Raw genomic sequence first — 19,223 nt, 5'->3', positions numbered from 1 at the left:
CAATTAAGAAAGATCATATAAAATGAAACACATTCCTTTCTTTTAGAATATATTGAAGAGAGCCAGAGATAGCTCAGGGGGTAGGGTGCTTGTGCCATGAGCACTCTCCTGATTTGAACCCAGCACAGACGGGAGTTTCACGGCTCTAGGGAAAGCTCTGATGTTCTTTCTTTCTCACCATTGTTCTGAATGAGAACTCATTGTGCACGCGGGCGGAAGACCTAGCCTCTTCAGGAATAAGAAAGTATGCAAAAAGAAAAAATATTACTGTCTTGGGCTAGAGTAAACTTACCTTAAGATGCCTGAAGATTCAATTAGTAGTAATTCAAACACTAAGAACTTCTTCCTTTCCTCCTCCTCTTTGTCTTCCTTTCCTCCTCCTCCTCCTCCTCCTCCTCCTCCTCCTCCTCCTTCTCCTCTCTCTCTCTCTCTTTCCCCAGAGCACTACTCAGTTCTAGTTAATAGTATTGTGAGGAATTGAACATGTGACCTTGGATCTTCAGGCATGAGAGTCTTTTGCACAACCTACTATGTGATCTTTCCCCACCCAGAATCTTATTCTTTACATAAGCAAACCTGGGGAGAAACTGGCTTAGGAGTTGTCAGGGCAGCTTAATGATACCATCAAAGTTCCAGTCTCTTGACTTTGACACTGAACTCCTTACATGCCTATTCTCTGAAGAAAATATTTTTCTAGAAAATGAACCTTAGTATCTAACTCCCCCCAGCTGAATCATGATATGGTTGTCTTTGGGAATCAGACCAAAGAGTAGAGTCTTGAGAATTAATGTTGATTGATTTAACAAGAGTTTATGTTACAACTAGAACACAGACACATTACAAAATGAAATGACAAGTTCATGATGGACTTATGACTCAGGAGAGTACTCTTCTAAGCATCCTTCTATAATATCACTGGTAATATTGGGGTACATGATTATATATCTCTTTTAAACAGATGAGTTACCTCAGTCACTTTTGGAAGAACTGATTATCTTTTCTAGTTTTTATAAATTAAACAGGCTGCGTCTTTATCACAAGGCTATTTTTTACTTTTTCCTCCTTCCTTTCAGGAGTCCTATCCAAAGAAGAGGAATTACACTATGGAAATGGTGCCATCTGCTTCTGTGGATACATTTCCTTCAGAAAATGAGAACTTTCTGTGTGATCTCACGGACACAGCAGTTACAAAGAAGCCTTGCTCTTTAGAAATTGCAAGAGCTCCTTCACCAAGAACTGGTAATATTCATTACTCAGAATCACGTCAGTTAAATTGGCATGCCTATAGACATGAAGCTGTAGAGTTAATATTCTTATTTCCCACAATATTTTCACATGAATGTGTCCTAGTGAAGTCATGATCTCTATATGTAACACACACACACACACACACACACACACACACACACACACACACACACACACACACACTGCATTTTGAGTTCAGGGAGATCAGAATATCTTAGATGAAGTCTCAACCTTCTTGTATTACTGTCTTGGTAAAGTGAAGAATCTTCTGTGTCAGATATAAAATGTTAGCTCCTTCAAAACTCTATAACAGATAGCCTTTTTAGATATACCTTTTGGCATTCAATTTGTTTCTAGGCTATCAAATAGTACTCAGCTACTTTGTATATTTTATATCTCTCACAGTATTTTCAGATAAGCTTTTTATTTATTTTCTGTAAACACTGCTGAGTAAGGCAAACAAGGATTATGCCCACGTTATTGATAAGGACACTGGAGTTAAGTGTTACTTAACATCACTGTGTTAGAAGGAGGGGGACTTAGCCTAATGTAAACTTTTGACTACCCTCAGATTTGTTTTTGTCTAGTTTTCCAGCCCCTCTAAGCAAGACTGAAGGCTAGTTGCTTGAGATCTAACACAGAAGCAGAGTTCCAAGTGGGTGGGCAGCTGCTGTCAAACAGTTGTGAAAGAAGCTCTGAAGATAAGCGCTTAGGGCTGACAGCCCAATTGTTGCTTACTTTTGAAAAGTAAAATTTAGAAATGATGTAATAGTAGACTTCTGAGAGTGAACAGTGAGGCAATCAGTGAAAATGGGAACTGAGACAGAGTGCAGAGAAAGAGACTCCCCTTTCAAGAAGATCTGAAGAAGACATAGATGGGTAACACAGAGAAAAGACACACGAGAGAAGGGACAAGTTCAGTTTAGAATAAGCTGGACCTGGTCAAGCTCAGACGTTGCAACAGGCTTCTAGAAATGGAGAGACTGAGTGTAAGGAACAAGAAGAGAACATAATGTGTGGATTTAAAGACAGAATTAGCAAAAAGAAACACAGGCATTATTTCTCCCAGAACAGAGCATGGTTGATAGTGAGTGACTAGAAATTCTCAAGTACACATTTCTAAATGTATTCAACTTGGGGGTTAAGATAAAAGGTCATTGGTTGTAAAGAGATCAGAATATTGAGAAGGGTTAAAGTAAATTTAAGAAATGCCATTTTAGATAATCGGATGGGGAATTTTATAGATGTGAAAAATAAGTTAAAAAAATAAGATTTATTTGCTTACTCTAAGAGAGTATGTGCACGAGAGACCAGAGCACTGCTCAGTTCTGGCATAAGGTAGTGCTGGGTATTGAACCTGAGGCCTCTGGGGCCTTAAACCATATAAATTTTGTACCAGCCTGAGATATCTTCCCACCTCCAATATAGTTTTTTTCAATCAATCATTGAGGTATAATTATTGTATAAATCATAAGCATGCAGAAAGGAATATTTTGAATGAGGTAAGAGTACAATAATAAAATTAGTTAAATTTATTGAGCACTTAGCATGTCCCTCATATGGCACTACATGTTTTACATGCATAGATTATATAGAATCCCTACAATGTGGAAATTCCTTAAATTGAGGAAACTCAGACACTGAAATATTGATACTAAATAACTTGGCATGCTTACACACTAACAAGGAATTTATATGGGGATTTGAACATAGATGCTCCAACTTGTGCTATTAAAATTATACTATAGTAGCAGAAAAAGTAGAATAGAAACTAGCAACCTAGCACTGAAACCCTTAAGAACTATGGAAGGGAGCTATGTATCAGAACTACTGTGAAGGCAGTGTTGGCAAAACTACTGTGCAGATGTAGGTCAGAGATGATTGTGAATGCAGAGACAGGTGACAACAGGAAGAATCAAGGGTCATGGGTGGGCTGTGGTTTCAACCCTTATTTACAGCTCTTGTAATTCATAGTTATCTAGTGTTGGGGAGTGTCTTGATTTCTCTATATTTGGATCTAACCCATTAGGGTTCTTTGAGACTTTAAAAAAGATAACAGTGTTCTCAGAGTAGAAGGTGGATAGATGGACCACTTCTTTAGGATCCCTTTGAGTGATTAAAAGGGAAATGCCAGTCAAAACTATGCTGAGCCTGGGAGGGTGAAGAAGAGGTTGGACACCAGTTTAATACCAAGGCCCCAGAGGCAACAGATTCAACTCCTGGCAACGTCAAATGCCAGAGATGTGATCTGGTCTTTCACTAATCAGAATAAACAAAATCCCTTTTTAAAATGAAAATAAAGATTTTTGATTACCAAAAAAAGCAACAATAATAGCAACAGTTACTGAATTTAGGACCCGTCTTTATTTAGTATGAATTTATGTTAATTTAGTGAAATATATCTGTAAAGACTTTTTCCCCAAAAAAGATCACATTCTCAAGTTTTAGGTTAGCATGAGTTCTCTAGTGTGCTCTGTGTACTGCACTGAGACAACTACCAACAGTGTAAGGGGTGAGTAAGTGCCATTATTCTTGTAATTGTGGTGATATCAGGCCAGTGATATCATTCTTCTTCAGACTAAGTAATAGCTTATATGCTAAGTTAGCAAAATATTGTGAACTTCCCAGGTCCAAATGACTTTTAAAGATCATTCATAGTGAACATCTTTGCTAGTGAAGTGATATGAGCTTCAAATTTTACTAAACAACAACTATTTGCTGAGTCCAGTTATATCTTTATGTGAAGTAATATTTTCCTTCATTATTACTTGCTAGACATGCATATTTTCATTATAAAGTGAATTTGTTTGGAAATAAGTAGATGCTTTTAAAATATATTAAATGAGGCCATGGTAAACATAAATTCCTATTCAAAAATTATAGGAACCCTTTAAAAGAAATTGTCAAATATCTCAGAATTTCTTAAATAAATGCACAACTGTAATTTTCTAATAAAAACATCCATAAATTGTTTATAGCAAAAATAAATAAGGAGAAGAAAGAATGAAGCATGGAAGAAGGAAGAGAGAAAGAAAAGAATAAAGGAAGGAAGGGAGAAAGAAGCACAAATTACCATGAATAAGGACCAGGGTTCAAGCTCCTTGTCCCCACCCGAGCAGGGATGACTCACAAGTGGTGAAGTAGTGCTGTAGGTGTCTTTCTTTCTCACTCCTTCACCCCCATTTCTTCCTGTCCTGCCAAGTAAAAGAAAGAAAGAAAAGGGGGAAAATAGGACAAAGGGGGTGGGGGCTTCCAGAAGTGGTGGAGGAATCATTGTGCTTGTACCTTGTTGGGCAGTAACCAGCTTCCCCTGCCTATCCCTGCGGTCTAGTTACATAACCAGTTACCTAGGAACCGCCCTGCCTGCAGGGCATTGGTTTAATCCCCACTGGCTCATGATGTCTTTTTGCTCCGCCCCCTCTCCTTGTCACACCCTGATTTCCACCAATCTCTTTTCGCTCCACCCTCTCTACATCACATCCTGTTTCCACCCTACTTGGCGAGTATATATACAGCTGCTCTTCTGTTTTAACACACTTGAGATTGCCTTCCGGCTCCGAGAGTCCCAGAGTCTCTCTCCTGTGACACTAGCCCGGCAGGAGTTCCTGATCCCTCTCACACGCAGCAGCCTAGGTTGGCTCCAGTTGAGTTCTCTCCAACCCAGAGAGCACTTGCTCAGGAAGAAGCACCCTCAGGCTATCCCGGCAGTACCTCAGGGATAATCCTGGTATAGTGACAGAGAGAGAAGGAGAGGGAGAGGGAGAGAAGAGGTGAGGGGGAGAGGGAGGGAAGGAGAGAGATAGAGAGAGTCAGTCAGAGAGAGAGAGCGAGTTAGAGGGAGACAGAAACATGGTATTCATGACTAGAGCTTCACATATACAGTAGTAACACAATCAGAAGAAACAATATTGTGCCAGACTGGTGAAAACTTAAACAACAAAAGATTTTAGACAAAGCCAAATGGATAGTGAGGACTCAGACGCTGTCACCGAGAATGGAGTTAACACTGAGTCCAGACCACTGCAGTTGATAAGAATGAATAGTGCACCAGAGAGAAAATCAGGAAATGATGAGGGAACTGGGAAGGGGGGAACCTCGGTTAAAGTAGGCAAGGGAAGGGCGTCTAAGTATTGAGATGGAAAATAACCTTGATTAAGGCATGGAGGTAAGTGGTGAAGCCATGAATGACTGAGTGAAGGAGACAGGCTTTAATTTAATTTTAATAATCAAAACCTAATTGAGTTCCTTCTGTGGTATGCCCTGCAGAGCGTGCAAGATACATAGACCTGAGTAGCAGGTTGATTAAATTCTCCTGCTGAACACAAATGAAAGTGCTAGATAAAAACACAGAGAAAAGAGCTTCTTGAAAGGACCAGAAGTGTGACAGGGAAACTGTATAAATTAGATAACACTTAAGTCATGAACTTCTTTTTTATTTTATTAGTGATTTAATAAAGACTGAGAAGATTGTGGGATAAGAGGGGTGCAATTCCATACAATTCCCACCACAAGTTCCATATGTCCACCCTGCCGCTGGAAGGGTCCTCGTCTTTGAACTCCTTATTAGTGGGTAGCAAGAAATAATCTGGCCAAAGCTTTGAAGTAGGAGGACACATTGAAACCCCACTGGACCAGAGGGGGTTTTCTCCAGCTGCTGTTGAACCTGGTGCCCAGGGCCTCTGTGGGGCTACATACAGAAAGGCACTTAGCCTGCCCTGCATGAACACCCACACAGCAGGCCCACTCCCCACCACAGAGGGGCTTCAGGAGCCGCACACTCACAGCTGTCAGGCAGGACGCTGCCCCGCTCCCCAGCCTGGTAGACTACAAAGATAAACAATTTACTGGTAGCAGAATAAAACCAGAAATTCATGAAGAGCTATCACCACAGTTATTTTCTAAGCACAGATTTGCACCCAAGGTTTATATTACATGGATGGTTCCCCCAAGTCAGTCTGGGATTTCAGCGTGTAGTACCTCTCAGCGGGAAGCCCAAACAAACACAATCCTTTCAGAGGACATGCTCTTTCTAGGCCACAATAAGCTTACACATATTTTTCTAATTAAAATGAGTAGTTATAATAATTAGTTCTACAAGTGAGAGAATGGACAGGGACAAGAAAAGGCAAAACCACAGCTGAAAAAGCTCCAGATACTGAAGGTATCCGTTGGCTGACCGGTTTAAGTGGGGCCAGAAGTAGAAGTCGAGTGGACCGGGCGCAGCACTTCTTGAACGACATGGATTCTTCTTGAAATTCATGTCCAGGTTCTAGTCTTAGAAATTACAGATCATCAATTCCTAATTCCATTCAGATTTAAAGGAAAAGGAACACAAATCCAGGTGTTGACACAAGGGGTGTCAGAAATATTTTGTGGTGAAAATATCAGATAGGAGGTACCTTTTTTTTGCCTCCAGGGTTATTGCTGGGGCTCAGTGCCTGCACCACGAATCCACTGCTCCTGGAGGCCATTTTTTCCCTTTTGTTACCATTGTTGTTGTCGTCACTATTATTGTTGTTGTCATTGTTGTTGGATAGGACAGAGAGAAATGGAGAGAGGAGGGGAAGACAGAGGAGGAGAGAAAGACAGACACCTGCAGACCTGCTTCACCGATTGTGAAGCGATCCTCCTGCAGGTGGGGAGCCAGGGGCTTGAACTGGGATCCTTGTGCTGGTCCTTGCGCTTTGCTACCTTAACCTGCTGCACTATAGCCTGACCCCCGAGGAGGTGCTTTTGTTAACATTATAGAGAAATCCAACCTGCCATGATTTTCCCTAGGCGGACAATAGTTTATACACTTTCCTTCTGCAAAGCACACTCTTTTTCACTGGCCATCCTGCACATTAGCCCATCGCAGCACCAGCTGCAAGTCTGCATCCACCTGTGTGTGGGTCTCCTTGTCACAGGCCCTTGACTACCACTGCATGGCCACTGGAGACCTGGCAACTGCAGGGATGATCTTGGTCTCCTCTGCTACATATTCAACGTGGAACTGTGGGGACTGATCTAGAAGACGGATTTGGGCTGGGCTGTGGTGCACCATGTAGGGCTGTTATACCCAAGGCCCTGGGTCCAAGCCTCCGGGCACCACTTGCAAGGAGAGAAGAAGCTTCACAAGTGGTGAAGCGGTTCTCCAGATGTCTTTCTTTCTCTCCACTCTGTCGCCTACCAACAAACAAAATGTTTAAAAAAAGAGAAGCCCAGAAAGAAACCACAGTGCATGGCACTCACTAGTGTATGGCAGTTCTGAACCCAGCCAGGCATAGTGCTTTGGCCCAGACAAGGCATCATCCCATAGTCACTGTTCTCTGCAGCTTCTGATCCCACCTTGGATCCATAAAAAGTGTCCTATGTTTCCAGCTCAGTGCCTTTCTTACCCATTTTCTGTCTAAAAGAGAATGGAGGTTACAACAAACTCTTTCTATTTTGTGCTCTCTATTCCTCCCAGTCTAAGCTTTAAAAACTTTGAAGTCTTTAAAAACTCTGTGGACTTTTTGTATTAAAAATTTTATCCTGTTCCGTTAGACGAAAGCTTATATTCCAGATAAGCTCCTCTCAACCTTGGTTAAGAGACTTGTCAATGTCCTTGAGATTCTTAGAAATCCTGTTTTTAAATAGTGAGCATCTGTGAAATGTGTCCTTAAAAACACTTGGCACTGCTATCGGAGAGTTTGCTCAGCAGGTAAAGTAGAACCTCAGTACCACAGGAGACGGCTGTGAGACCAAGGAAAACACAAGTGCTGTGGTGTGTCTTTCCGGTTCCCTCTGTCTCTTTATTTAAGTGAAAACACCAGCTGGGGAGTGATAAAGGTGTGGGAGACATCAGCTGTGTCAAAAAATTACTGGGATTACACTGATGATGTCAATGTAAAACCCATGTTGATTTTCAGTAGTGTGTGCCTGAAATTTTTGTAATGTTCCAATACAATGTTATTTCAATAAAACAAACAAAGTAGAACAATGAGGAACAACAACAAAAAAATCCTTAGAGAACCTCTTGTTTGTCTTAAAGGGCCAATCTATATCCCCCCAAGATTTTTTTTAGATCTTTTTAAAAAATCTTACTTTATTTATTTTGGATAGAGACAGAGAAATTGTGAGGAGGTCAGAGAGAGGGAGAGACAAAGAGACACCTGCAGCCCTGCTTCACCACTTGTGAAGCTTCCCCCTGCAGGTGGGGTTCTGGGGCTTGAGCCAAGATCCCTGCACACTGTAATGTGTGTGCTCAACCAGATGCGTCACCACCCAGCCCTTTTTTCTTAGGTCTTAAAAGTGGTAGTAGTTCTACCAAAATGTTATCACTGGCCTCAATTTGAGAATCATTTGCTATCTGTAGGAGCTGGAAATAAGAAAACAACTTTGTTTGTATCCAGAAAACCCACAGTCCTTTCTTTTTTCTTTTTCTTTTGGAATTTTTTTTATTTCTTTTCTAAAAATTTATTTATTTAAGAAAGGAGACATTAACAAAATCATAGGATGGGGGGGTACAACTCCACACAATTCCCACCACCCAATCTCCGTATCCCCTCCCCAATAGCTTTCCCACTCTCTATCCCTCTGGGAGCATGGACCCAGGGTCATTGTGGGCTGCAGAAGGTGGAAGGTCTGGCTTCTGTCATTGCTTCCCCGCTGAACATGGGCGTTGGCAGGTGGATCCATACTCCCAGGCAGCCTGCCTCTCTCTTTCCCTAGTGGGGCAGGGATCTAGAGAGGTGAAGTTCCAGGACACACTGGTGAGCTTGTCTGGCCGGGAAAGTAAGGTTGGCGTCATGGTAGCACCTGCAACTTGGTGTCTGAAAAAGCATTAAGATATAAAACAGAAAAAATTGTTTAATATTCAGGAACCTAAAGGAAAGAATATAGCAGATGAGATTGGGGTCTCCATTTTGGAAAAAGCTAGTAGGTCTACTTTAGGTATATTCCAAGGGACCCATGACTTTACTAGTCTTTGTCTGAGCCTGACAAGCTAACATGCAGGTGGACCAAAGGTATTGTTGGGGAGATGTTGTCAGAGTTGGGAAAAGGACTAGGAAGCTGAATCAGGGCAGAGAGTAGCTCCCAAATATGGGAAAAGTATATAAATACCATTAACTGTAAACCCCGTCAATTTGGTCTGGGGCCTTTATTTAGTGCAGGACCCTGTGTAACTTCTGCATCCCTGTAGGTCTGAGCTTGCAGTCCATGGTCATAGCTAGAAACATTCGAGGCTGCACTCATTTCAGGACCCATCTTCCTCGAGTGGTAGAGTATGTTGACCCATACTTTTGGAGAGGGGGACATTTTCTACCATTGTTGACCCACATTGAGGGCAAGGTCCAATAGGGGCCCACAGAGGGTCTGTGATGTTGTTCCTGATGGAGATGACCAGTGACAGTGGAGAGAGGCATCTGTTAGAGGTCTAGGCCCATCATGTCTGTGTGGGAATCTCAGGGTTCCCTGAGTAGGGCCCCGGGGGATAAAGTGGCCTGGTAGTAACCAAAAGAACCATCATAAAAGTGTGCCAGTCTCTTGTCCTTATCCAGCTTTTGTAGTCCTTACTTTGACAAGGTTAGCCTTGGAGTGACTGAGGGAAGTGAAATAGGAAGTAGGTGAGGTGGGTATCTAGGCCCAAGTTGAAACTATTTGACTAAGTACTTTATGATGCCCTTTTTTCGGTCTTTCTACTTGCTTGCTGCATTCATTGGGTCACTGCAGACTATTGTGCATTTTTGCTATAAGGCATATATTTCCCTCCCACTTTTGGGTTCATGTGCACATATGCTCTGTCTCTTGGGCCCTGGTCCATATCTAGGTGCTCCGGCTTTGTTAGGAAGTGCACCACCTGAACTGGAATTAAGGAGTCCTGTGATCTAGGATGGTCTCACCCTCCCCCCCAAGCAAAAACCAACCAACCAACAAACAAAAAATTATAGCCACTAGGTTTTTTATTTTTATTTATTTTATTTCATTTTTAATTTTTTATTGGGGGATTACTGTTTTACAGTCGACAGTAAATACAACAGTCTGTGCATGCTTAACATTTCTCAGTTTTCCATATAACAATACAACCCCCACTAGGTCCTCTGTCACCTTTTTCCAGGACCTGCACTGTCCCCCCACCATAGCCACTGATTTTATGTAAATTTGAAAGCAACTCATTAATCAACTTATTAATCAGTCTGTATTTAACTAAACTTCACAGTTTGACCTAAAAAATGAGACTGTTCTTTACAAGGAATATTTTACTAATGACTCAATAACTATAGATGTATTATGAAACTAAAAGAATAATGTGTTATTGCATTAGGCTCATTAAATAAAGAGCCTAACACAAGTCCAGTACCTTATTAGTAAATTGCTAAGACTCCTGCTTATCTGTTACTATTGAATCATATTTGTTCCCCTTTTGCATCTAGCAAAGGAATAGACATAAACAGTGTTGACTCAGTTGCATAAGTGAAGGAAAAATTAAATTAGTGAGTGAATGAATGCCACCTATAAAAAAATGGCGATGATAGCAGAAAAACCCTAATGAAATAGTCAGATGCCATCAATGATAATATTTTCTTTATTTACCTTTCATTAAATTTTAACACTCACAGGGAATTTTTTTTTCCATTTTATGGTAACTAGGCAACCTGTTATTTTGAATCATTCAGAGCAGGCTTTGCAACTATGCATGCTCAACAAACCCATTTTGATTGATGAACAATTTAGCATTCCAGTGAAGTCTGCTTCCAGTCTTGCATAGCTTCTGTGGGAGGATATAAGTGATCTCTGCTAAGAAAAATTAAGAAAGGACAGAATAGTTCCATGCCAGGATAGGTTGGCTTTGGTTATCTCGCCATTCAACTTACTAATGTGCTTACTGGACTGTGGTCAACCTGAAAAGAAATATCATCTGGTGAGGAATTCTCCACACCCTGGAATAGATCACAGTATTTATACCTGTAAAAGTTGATCTTTTTCTAACAGTAAGGCTTCTTTAGTTCTAATGCCAAAAATTTTAAATTAAAAGAAATCAGGCCAGATGAGGACTGCTATTTATCTCAGCCAAACAAGTGGGTAATGTCAACATGATTTTTGCAGGCTTGTTTAACTCATTTAAGAGAACAAACTGCTTTTCAGCCCCCCTGGAGCCATTATCTTGCATACAAATAATGGTCTTGCTGATAAGAGCCATTTTTATCAAACGGCAATTATTTATTTGGCATTTGCTTTGTACTCTGTGTTGTCTTAGCCATTTATTAAAACTCTGCACGGTAAATTTGTAATCTACAGTCAGTTATGAAGAGGGTACAGAGAGAAAACTAGGGTAGCAGTACTTGCAGTGAAATCCCCATGGATTAACTACCTCTTCTGTTGATATGGACATTTTACCTTCTGAAAAAAGTAATCGTTTTGATTTGTTCAAATTGGTAGAGGCTTGCTATCTTTGGAAAACAGCAACCTAAACAAAAACAGCAACCTAAACAAAAAGAAAATTATTCTTACCCCCCCCCCCCCAGTCAATTTTACTTGCTGTCTACCTGAATAACATGAAAAAGTAAGATTTGTACAAACACAGTGGGCTTGAGTTAGATGTAGTGGTACAGGGGCTTTGTGATATAGCTGCTATCCTGTGGGACAGGGCTGCTTTGACAGCAGTGAATGTGCACTATGAAGAGGTAGCTACTCACTCTTGCTCACCAAAGTTGAGTGCTCCTTCAGTCTCTATCACATTCTGCTATTTCTCTACATTAGACTCGAATCCCAGACACTTTTTTCCTACTCTGTCTCTCCCTCTCAATAGATAGCTTTGTATTTTAATTAATAGAGAAAATAAAGCGGGCCGGGTGGTAGTGCACCTGGTTGAGTGTACAGGTTATAGTGCTCAAGGACCCAGGTGAGCCCCTGGCCCCCACCTGCAGGGGGAAAGCTTTGAAAGTGGTGAAGCAGGGCTGCAGGTGTCTCTCTCTATCTCTCTCCCTATCTCCCTCTTCCCTCTCGATTTCTGTTTCTATCCAGTAAATAAATAAAGACAATGCAAAAAAAAATTTAAAAAATTAAAAAAAGAAAATAAAGTGAGGCAGCGAAGCTAGCATGTGCAAAAGACTTGCACGCCCGAGGCTCTCAAGTCACAGGTTCAAATCCCTCTCCCCTATCCTCCCATCATAAGCCAGAGCTGTTCAGTGCTCTGAGAAGTAAAGAACGTGAGAGAGGGGGAAAGAGAAGAAGGAGAAGGAGAGAAAGAAAATAAAGGAGAAAGAGGAAGAAATGAAGAAGGGAAAAGAGAAGAGAAAGGAAAACAAAGTGTCTGAAGAAGTTGCCTCCCGCTGAACTAGCACAGGGTCTGCCTGGCTACAGCTTCAGGCTTGTTCTCATGCCCCATGTGCTGGAGTGCTCCGACACTGCTCCTTTCTCTTTCTCTCTTCTCACCTGTGAAACTCATCTCTAGGAAGAAAAGAAGAGAGAAAATGTAAACTACCAGATCGAACTTTGTTAACATTCTCCACTGCGCCTACAGATCCAGCTGCCCCAACACCTTTCTCTTGCCTGTCTTTCCTGTTAGAAGTGGGAAACAGAGTTTTAGGAGTGGGAATTGTGTGGACTCGTACCCCTCCTATCCCACAGTCTTGTCAATATTTCTACTTGATAAATAAAATTAAATCAAACAAAAAAAGCTCCTGGTTTTCCTGCTAGTGAGGTCATTTCTGTCTCCTATACTTCATGCCCCTGCCTTGTCAGGAGTTTGTCCCTTTTATATATTCTCTTGTGTTTTTAATTGTCCTTCTCTGCTAGAACACACACTGAAATTTAAGAATAGTTAGGTCATTTTCCTTGGATAAATAGTAATAAACAAAAGACAGTGAATGTTGAAAGCAACAAACAACCTATTACCTCCGCTTGACTACTCAGCTACTTTTCTGTCTTCCACATTCTCACTTTGTTTTCTTCCTACCACTCCTACTATTTAGTCAACTTAACTCAGGTTTCCAGTCCTTATTGTTCTACTGAAACAAGATTTCTGAAAGTATAAATGTGACTTTTATGTCACAGACTCCGGCTGTCATTTCTCAACCCTTATTTTTCCTAGCTTCTTAGTCATAGATGAATGACACCTTCTTCTTACCCTCTTCCTCCCCTTCCCTCTCCTCCCCACCGCCCCTTCCCTCCCCTTCCTTTCCCACCCTTTTCCTTTCCTATTCAAGGGAGGTTTGATCTGACCCTGCTTCTCCTCAGTTTGACAATGGGCATTTTTAAATGTGAGTTCCTTAAGACTAAGAGAATGTACCTTCTATTCATTTTACACATCTCTCTTTCTAATAATCTCATCTGTAATGCTGCTTTTGTTATAAACAGTAGACTGAAGATTCCAAAAATATTTACCTCCCAACAATGATACTTTTTTCAGCTCTAATTCCATCCATCCATCCATCCATCCATCCATCCATCCATCCATCCATTCATCCACCCATTCATCCATCCATTCATCTATCCATCCATCTCTCCAGCCCCCACCCATCCACTGAATATCTCTATCTAGATGTCTGAAAGCACCTTTATCATCATCATCAACACACACACACACACACACACACACACACACACACACACACACACACACACACTCACACACACTCACACTCACTCACATTATCCCCAAACTCCTCTCTAAGTAGGAATTCTTTTCCAGTGTTACTTGGTAATTCTTCTGGTTACAGAAACCTGGATGCCATTCTTTTCCTCTTTGTGTCTTCTGACTCTCAGATACAGCTACCAAATCTGTGGTTTAATAGGAATGGGTGGTATAGTAAATGTTTCCCACCAGAGGGTCTGATTTAGGCTTATGTGCCTGATACATGGTGGAAGTTCAATACAAGATGCTTTTTTGGAGGGAGGGAGAAAGTGAGGGATAGAGAGGGAGAGAGAGGCAGAGAGAGAGGCAGATGGAGAGAGAGAGGCAGAGGGAGAGGGAGAGGGAGGCAGAGAGAGGGAGAGGGAGAGAGAGAGGCAGAGGGAGAGGGAGAGGCAGAGGGAGGCAGAGAGAGGGAGAAGGAGAGAGAGAGGCAGAGGGAGAGGGAGGCAGAGAGAGAGAGAGAGGGAGAGAGAGAGGCAGAGGGAGAGGGAGAGATGGGGTTTTTTTAGAATTGGTGAAAGTGAAAATCGAAGAGCAAAGTATCTCAAATCCCTACAAAGTGTGCTAACAAAGGCAAAGTTACTCTTGATTAAAACTTTTTACTGACTTGTCATTCTTAGAAAAATCACCCAAATGCCTAATAAGATTTAGGTCTTGAGTGAAAAATTTTTAATTTTTTTTATTTTTTATATTTATTAGTGACAATATTGAATTACAAAATTATAAGATAACAGAGGTATAATTCCACACAGTTCCCACCACTAGAGTTCTTTGTCCCTAATACCTTCATTGGAAACTATAATAGTTCTTCCAAAGTTGAAGATATGATTCAATCATTATTTCTACAATTGTCTGTCTATATTTGTGTATGTCTGGCTGCTTTCTTCTATGTTCCTGCCTTCTCTTCCTTTCTAAGTCACAACTACACCTATTACTACTTCCAAACATCCTTCCTTTTTTTCTTCTCTGTTTGGGTCCTGATGGAGTTGGAGTTCAGAGCCTTCTAGTCATCTTCTCCCTATCATTTCTCCCCTGCTGGGAGTATAGACCAATTGTTTTAAAGTCTTCACCCCCCCACTTTTTGTTGCTCTTGTTTTTTTTTATTGTTTTAGTTATTGTTGTAGTTATTATTATTGTTTTTGTTACTGATGTTGTCATTGTTGGAGAGAACAGAGAGAAATAGAGAGAAGAGGGGAAGAGAGAGAAGAGAGAAAGACAGACACCTGCAGACCTGCTTCACCATCTGTGAAGCGACTCCCCTGCAGGTGGGAAGCCGGGGGCTCGAAGTGGAAACCTTACGCCAGTCTTGCACTTCGCGCTACATGCACATAACCCACTACGTTACCTCCTGACCCCCAGACCGATTTTTTTTGGGCATGCCGGGGCGGGAGTTCCGGCTTCCATAATTGCTTCTTCATTGGAAATGAACATTGGCAGGTGGATCCACACCCCCAGCCTGTTTCTGTCTTTCCCTAGTGGGGCAGGGCTCTGGGGAGGTGGGGTCACATTGATGAGATCATCTTCCCAGGGAGGTCAAGGTAGAATCATGGCAGCATCTGCATCTTGATGGCTGAAAGGTGGTAAGATACAAAGCAGGATAAAATGATTAATGAGCAGGAACAAAAAAGTATAAATAGAGCAGATGAGAATAGGGGTCTTAGGGTGGAGAGAAGTGAGGAAGTCTATTTTAGGTGTGTTCCTATGGGCCGATGATTTCCATAGTTTTACTTGAGTTTGATAGCTGACGTGGAGTTGGATAACAATATTGTCTGGGAAGATGGTGTCAAAGTTGAGAAAAGGCCTAGAAAACTGGATTAGGGCAAAGAGTAGCTCCCAATCTTGAAGAAAATCTTGAATAAAATTTACTGTTAACCCCTGTCCACCTGACCCAGGGCCCGTATATATTCATATTTAGCACAGGAGCCTGTGTGACCTCTGAGTCTCTGAATGAATGACAGCTGTTTTTATTTTTTATTATTCTTTTATTTTTTGTCTTTAGCCTCGCCTTTTACCAGTTTCTACCTTGACACACTGGCCCTCTGCAATTCATTTTAGTCCTTCCATAGGAGCAAAGACTTCACTTGCTATAACCAATATCCAACTCTCTTGTCCCCTCGTTTATTCTTCCCCCCAAGTGCACCGTCTATATTTTCCTCAAGAGCTCTGCCTTTGAGGGCAGCCACACACGTTCATGCCCTAACTAAATATAGATCGCCAGTGTTTTCCTCTGTTTTTTAGTGTCTCTTGATTTTCTGTTCCTTTACAGTCCTTACCCTGACTATAACTGAGACTGTTTGTCTTAATATCTATTTAAGTTGCTTGTCTTGTAGAATTAGAAATATCTCTTGTCTGGTTGTCCACCATAATGACCACACTTCTAATAAAAAGAGAAGATGCTAAAAACATTAATGAAGGAAGGTAGCTGTTACCAAACGTTTACTTTATTTTGTCTTATTTTCATTTTTATTTTTTGCTTAGGAGTTATCACTGAGGCTTGGTGCTTCCAGCACCGCTCCATCATTCTCAGGTGCCTTTTTCTCTGGCAGAGACAAAGATAGAAGTAGAGAGGGAGAGAGGCAGAGAGGCATTTACAGCTCTGTGAATCCCCCTCCCCGGGCAGATGGGGCCTGAGGCTTGACCCAGACCATTATGTGCAGTGACCTAGGTACTCAGTTGGATGTTCCACCACTTGGCCATGCTTATGAACATTTGCTTATTTAATCTTAAAAAAAAAAACAAACATTTTTGTGTCTGAGAAAGAGAGAATGACCAGAATATCATTCAATGATATGAAATACAAGAACTTAAACCCAGTGCCTCCCATGTACAAGTCATGCCCCCTGCTACTGGGTCATCTCCCTGACCTCACTTGTTTAATCTTAAACTGTTTATGAGGTAGCCGGCATTGCCAGTCCCATTTTGCAGATAAGGAAAACAAGACATAGAAAAGTTTAGCACTTGGAAGTGACAGCAAGAATATTCTTTTTTTTTTTTTTTTTTTTTGCATCCAGGGTTATTGCTGGGGCTCAGGGCCTGCACCATGAATCCACCGCTCCTGGAGGCCATTTTATTCCCCCTTGTTGTTGTAGCCTTGTTGTGATTATTATTGTTGTTGTTGATATTGTTCATTGTTGGATAGGATAGAGAGAAATGGAGCAAGGAGGGAAGACAGAGGGGGAGAGAAAGACAGACACCTGCAGACCTGCTTCACCGCTTGTGAAGCGACTCCCCTGCAGGTGGGGAGCCAGGGTCTCAAACCGGGATCCTTACGCCAGTCCTTGAGCTTTGCACCACCTGCACTTAGCCCGCTACGCAACTGCCCAACCCCAGCAAGAATATTCTTAATCACATTCTCAGTTTATCAATTATTTAATTATGTAAACATGCAGTTTTGGGTCTTGAAATTATTTAAAATTTATTTTTGATAGACATAAAAGTAAATTGAGAGGTAGGGGTGAGACTTAGAGAGACAGAGAGACACCTGTAGCACTGTCTCACCACTCATGAAGCCTCCTCCTGCAGGTGGGGTGTGGGGGCTTGAACCTGGGTCCTTGTGCACTGTAATCGGTGCGTCACCTCCCAGCCCCTTGAGAGTCTTCATAATTTGACAGGCTAAATCCTGAGTCTGTATTTCCTGACAGAATGGGGTGAGACGGCCACTTTGCTGGTGTGTGGTAGCTCTTTGTGCCTCCAGTGGAGCAGCCCGGGAGGAGATTCTGATCAGTCTGCGACATGCAGGTGGATTCCAGATGACCCAACGCCAAAGCAAGTGAGGGGTGAATAGTGACGCCTCACTGAAACACAAAGCCGTCTCTGATCAGTCAGATGGCCTTTCCAAATAATGTGCCGTTGTCAGGGCTCCACAAGGGCTCCGGCTTCCCCTCTGTGAGTTGCTTTTGAATGAATGAAAGCATATTTGATACAAGCGTACTAACATCTGGATTGCAAGGGAAAGAAAAGTCCAATGAATATCATAGTGATAGGGCTTCTGGAGGCTTGGTTATTTATTCATCAGTTATTTTTTGAGAAAGGTACAGCAAGACAGAGAGAGAGAGAGAGAGAGAGACCGAGACCACAACACCGCAGCTTCCTTAACTGTGGTGAGCACCAGGCTCAAACCTAAGTCATGTGCATGGTAAAGCATTATCCAAGTGAGCTACTCTGCCAACCCTGGATGTTTGGCTTAATCTTTTGTTTTTTAATTTATTCCCTTAATGTTGTTTTATTGTTGTAGTTATTATTGTTGTTATTGATGTTGTCATTGTTGGATAGGACAGAGGGAAAAGGAGAGAGAAGGGGAAGACAGAGAGGGAGAGAGAAAGACAGACACCTGCAGACCTGCTTCACCTCCTGTGAAGTGATTCCCCTGCAGGTGGGGAGCCGGGGGCTCGAACCGGGATCCTTACGCCGGTCCTTGCGCTTTGCACCACCTGTGCTTAATCCACTGCCCGACTCCCTAAACTTTTCTTTTTCATACCTTTACACGCTGTTCAGGGCCAGCAAAAAAACTCACTTGAATTATTGTATAAGTACAAGCTTATCCTTGTGCACCACTCAGGTTCTAGCCTGACACCCACGGAGTTTGAAAGAAGCTTCAATGCTGTGGTCTTGATTCTCTGCAGATTCACCTTCTCTGTCACCTTCTCTGTCTGTCTATCACACACATATGTGTGTGTGTGTGTGTGTGTGTGTGTGTGTGTGTATATATATACATATAATTTTTTACAGTTACTACATATTACGAGAACACAATTTGAAATAGTTTAGCTATCTAGAAAGATAAATAGATCATGTCAAACCAATTCACATATATGTATGTGTAATTTATATATATATATATATATATGATTTATTTCTTTGAAGGAAGAATACTGAATAGTCTAAGGATAGATTCTATCAAATACTGATACTTATTCAGTAACCCTTCATCTATCAAAGATACTGTTTTAATTTTCTATTTTTGCTTGTGCTTAAAAATATTTTAACATAGGCCAATTTTTGGTGTCCTGTTAACCCATGAAAAGTTATTCTGAGTTCTCCTAAAATAGGTAGTACCGTGAGACCACATGGAAATCTGCAGGTGGGTCCTTTCAGTGCCTTCTGGTGACCAGGCTGTCAGCGCATGGGCTCACCTTTACTGAGTTTATCCTGGTTAGCAGCTGTAACCCCACCCTTAAATTAGAGATCTCACACAGAAGACATACCTTAGAGAAATGTTGTAACCCCACCCTTAAATTAGTGATCTCACACAGAAGACATGCCTCACAGAAATCTTGTCACCCCACCCTTAAATTAGAGATCTCACACAGAAGACATGCCTTAGAGAAATCTTATAACCCCACCCTTAAATTAGAGATCTCACACACAAAACATGCCT

The 19,223-nt window shown here is 41.6% G+C and overlaps 2 protein-coding genes across 16 annotated transcripts in view; one reads left to right on the top strand and one right to left on the bottom strand.

Moving 5' to 3' along the window:
• The window catches only part of ANKS1B (ankyrin repeat and sterile alpha motif domain containing 1B), a 1,227,618-nt gene that overhangs the window by 377,673 nt on the left and 830,722 nt on the right, over nucleotides 1-19,223 (top strand). For all 15 annotated transcript variants that reach the window (XR_009550898.1, XM_060195606.1, XM_060195613.1 and 12 more), the window contains one exon: nucleotides 1,074-1,239. Coding sequence is in view for 14 of the 15 variants with exons in the window: in XM_060195606.1 (XP_060051589.1) it covers nucleotides 1,074-1,239 (166 nt within the window). In the remaining variant the exon portion in view is untranslated. The remainder of the gene's footprint in view (nucleotides 1-1,073; nucleotides 1,240-19,223) is intronic.
• GARIN6 (golgi associated RAB2 interactor family member 6) overlaps nucleotides 1-19,223 on the bottom strand; it is a 164,052-nt gene that overhangs the window by 139,904 nt on the left and 4,925 nt on the right. The window lies entirely within an intron of this gene.

The sequence above is a fragment of the Erinaceus europaeus genome, chromosome 7, assembly GCF_950295315.1.
Source record: "Erinaceus europaeus chromosome 7, mEriEur2.1, whole genome shotgun sequence".
NCBI classification, from domain to species: domain Eukaryota; kingdom Metazoa; phylum Chordata; class Mammalia; order Eulipotyphla; family Erinaceidae; genus Erinaceus; species Erinaceus europaeus.
The sequence above is the reverse complement of the archived record's forward strand: the minus strand, read 5'-3'. Positions and strand labels throughout refer to the sequence as shown.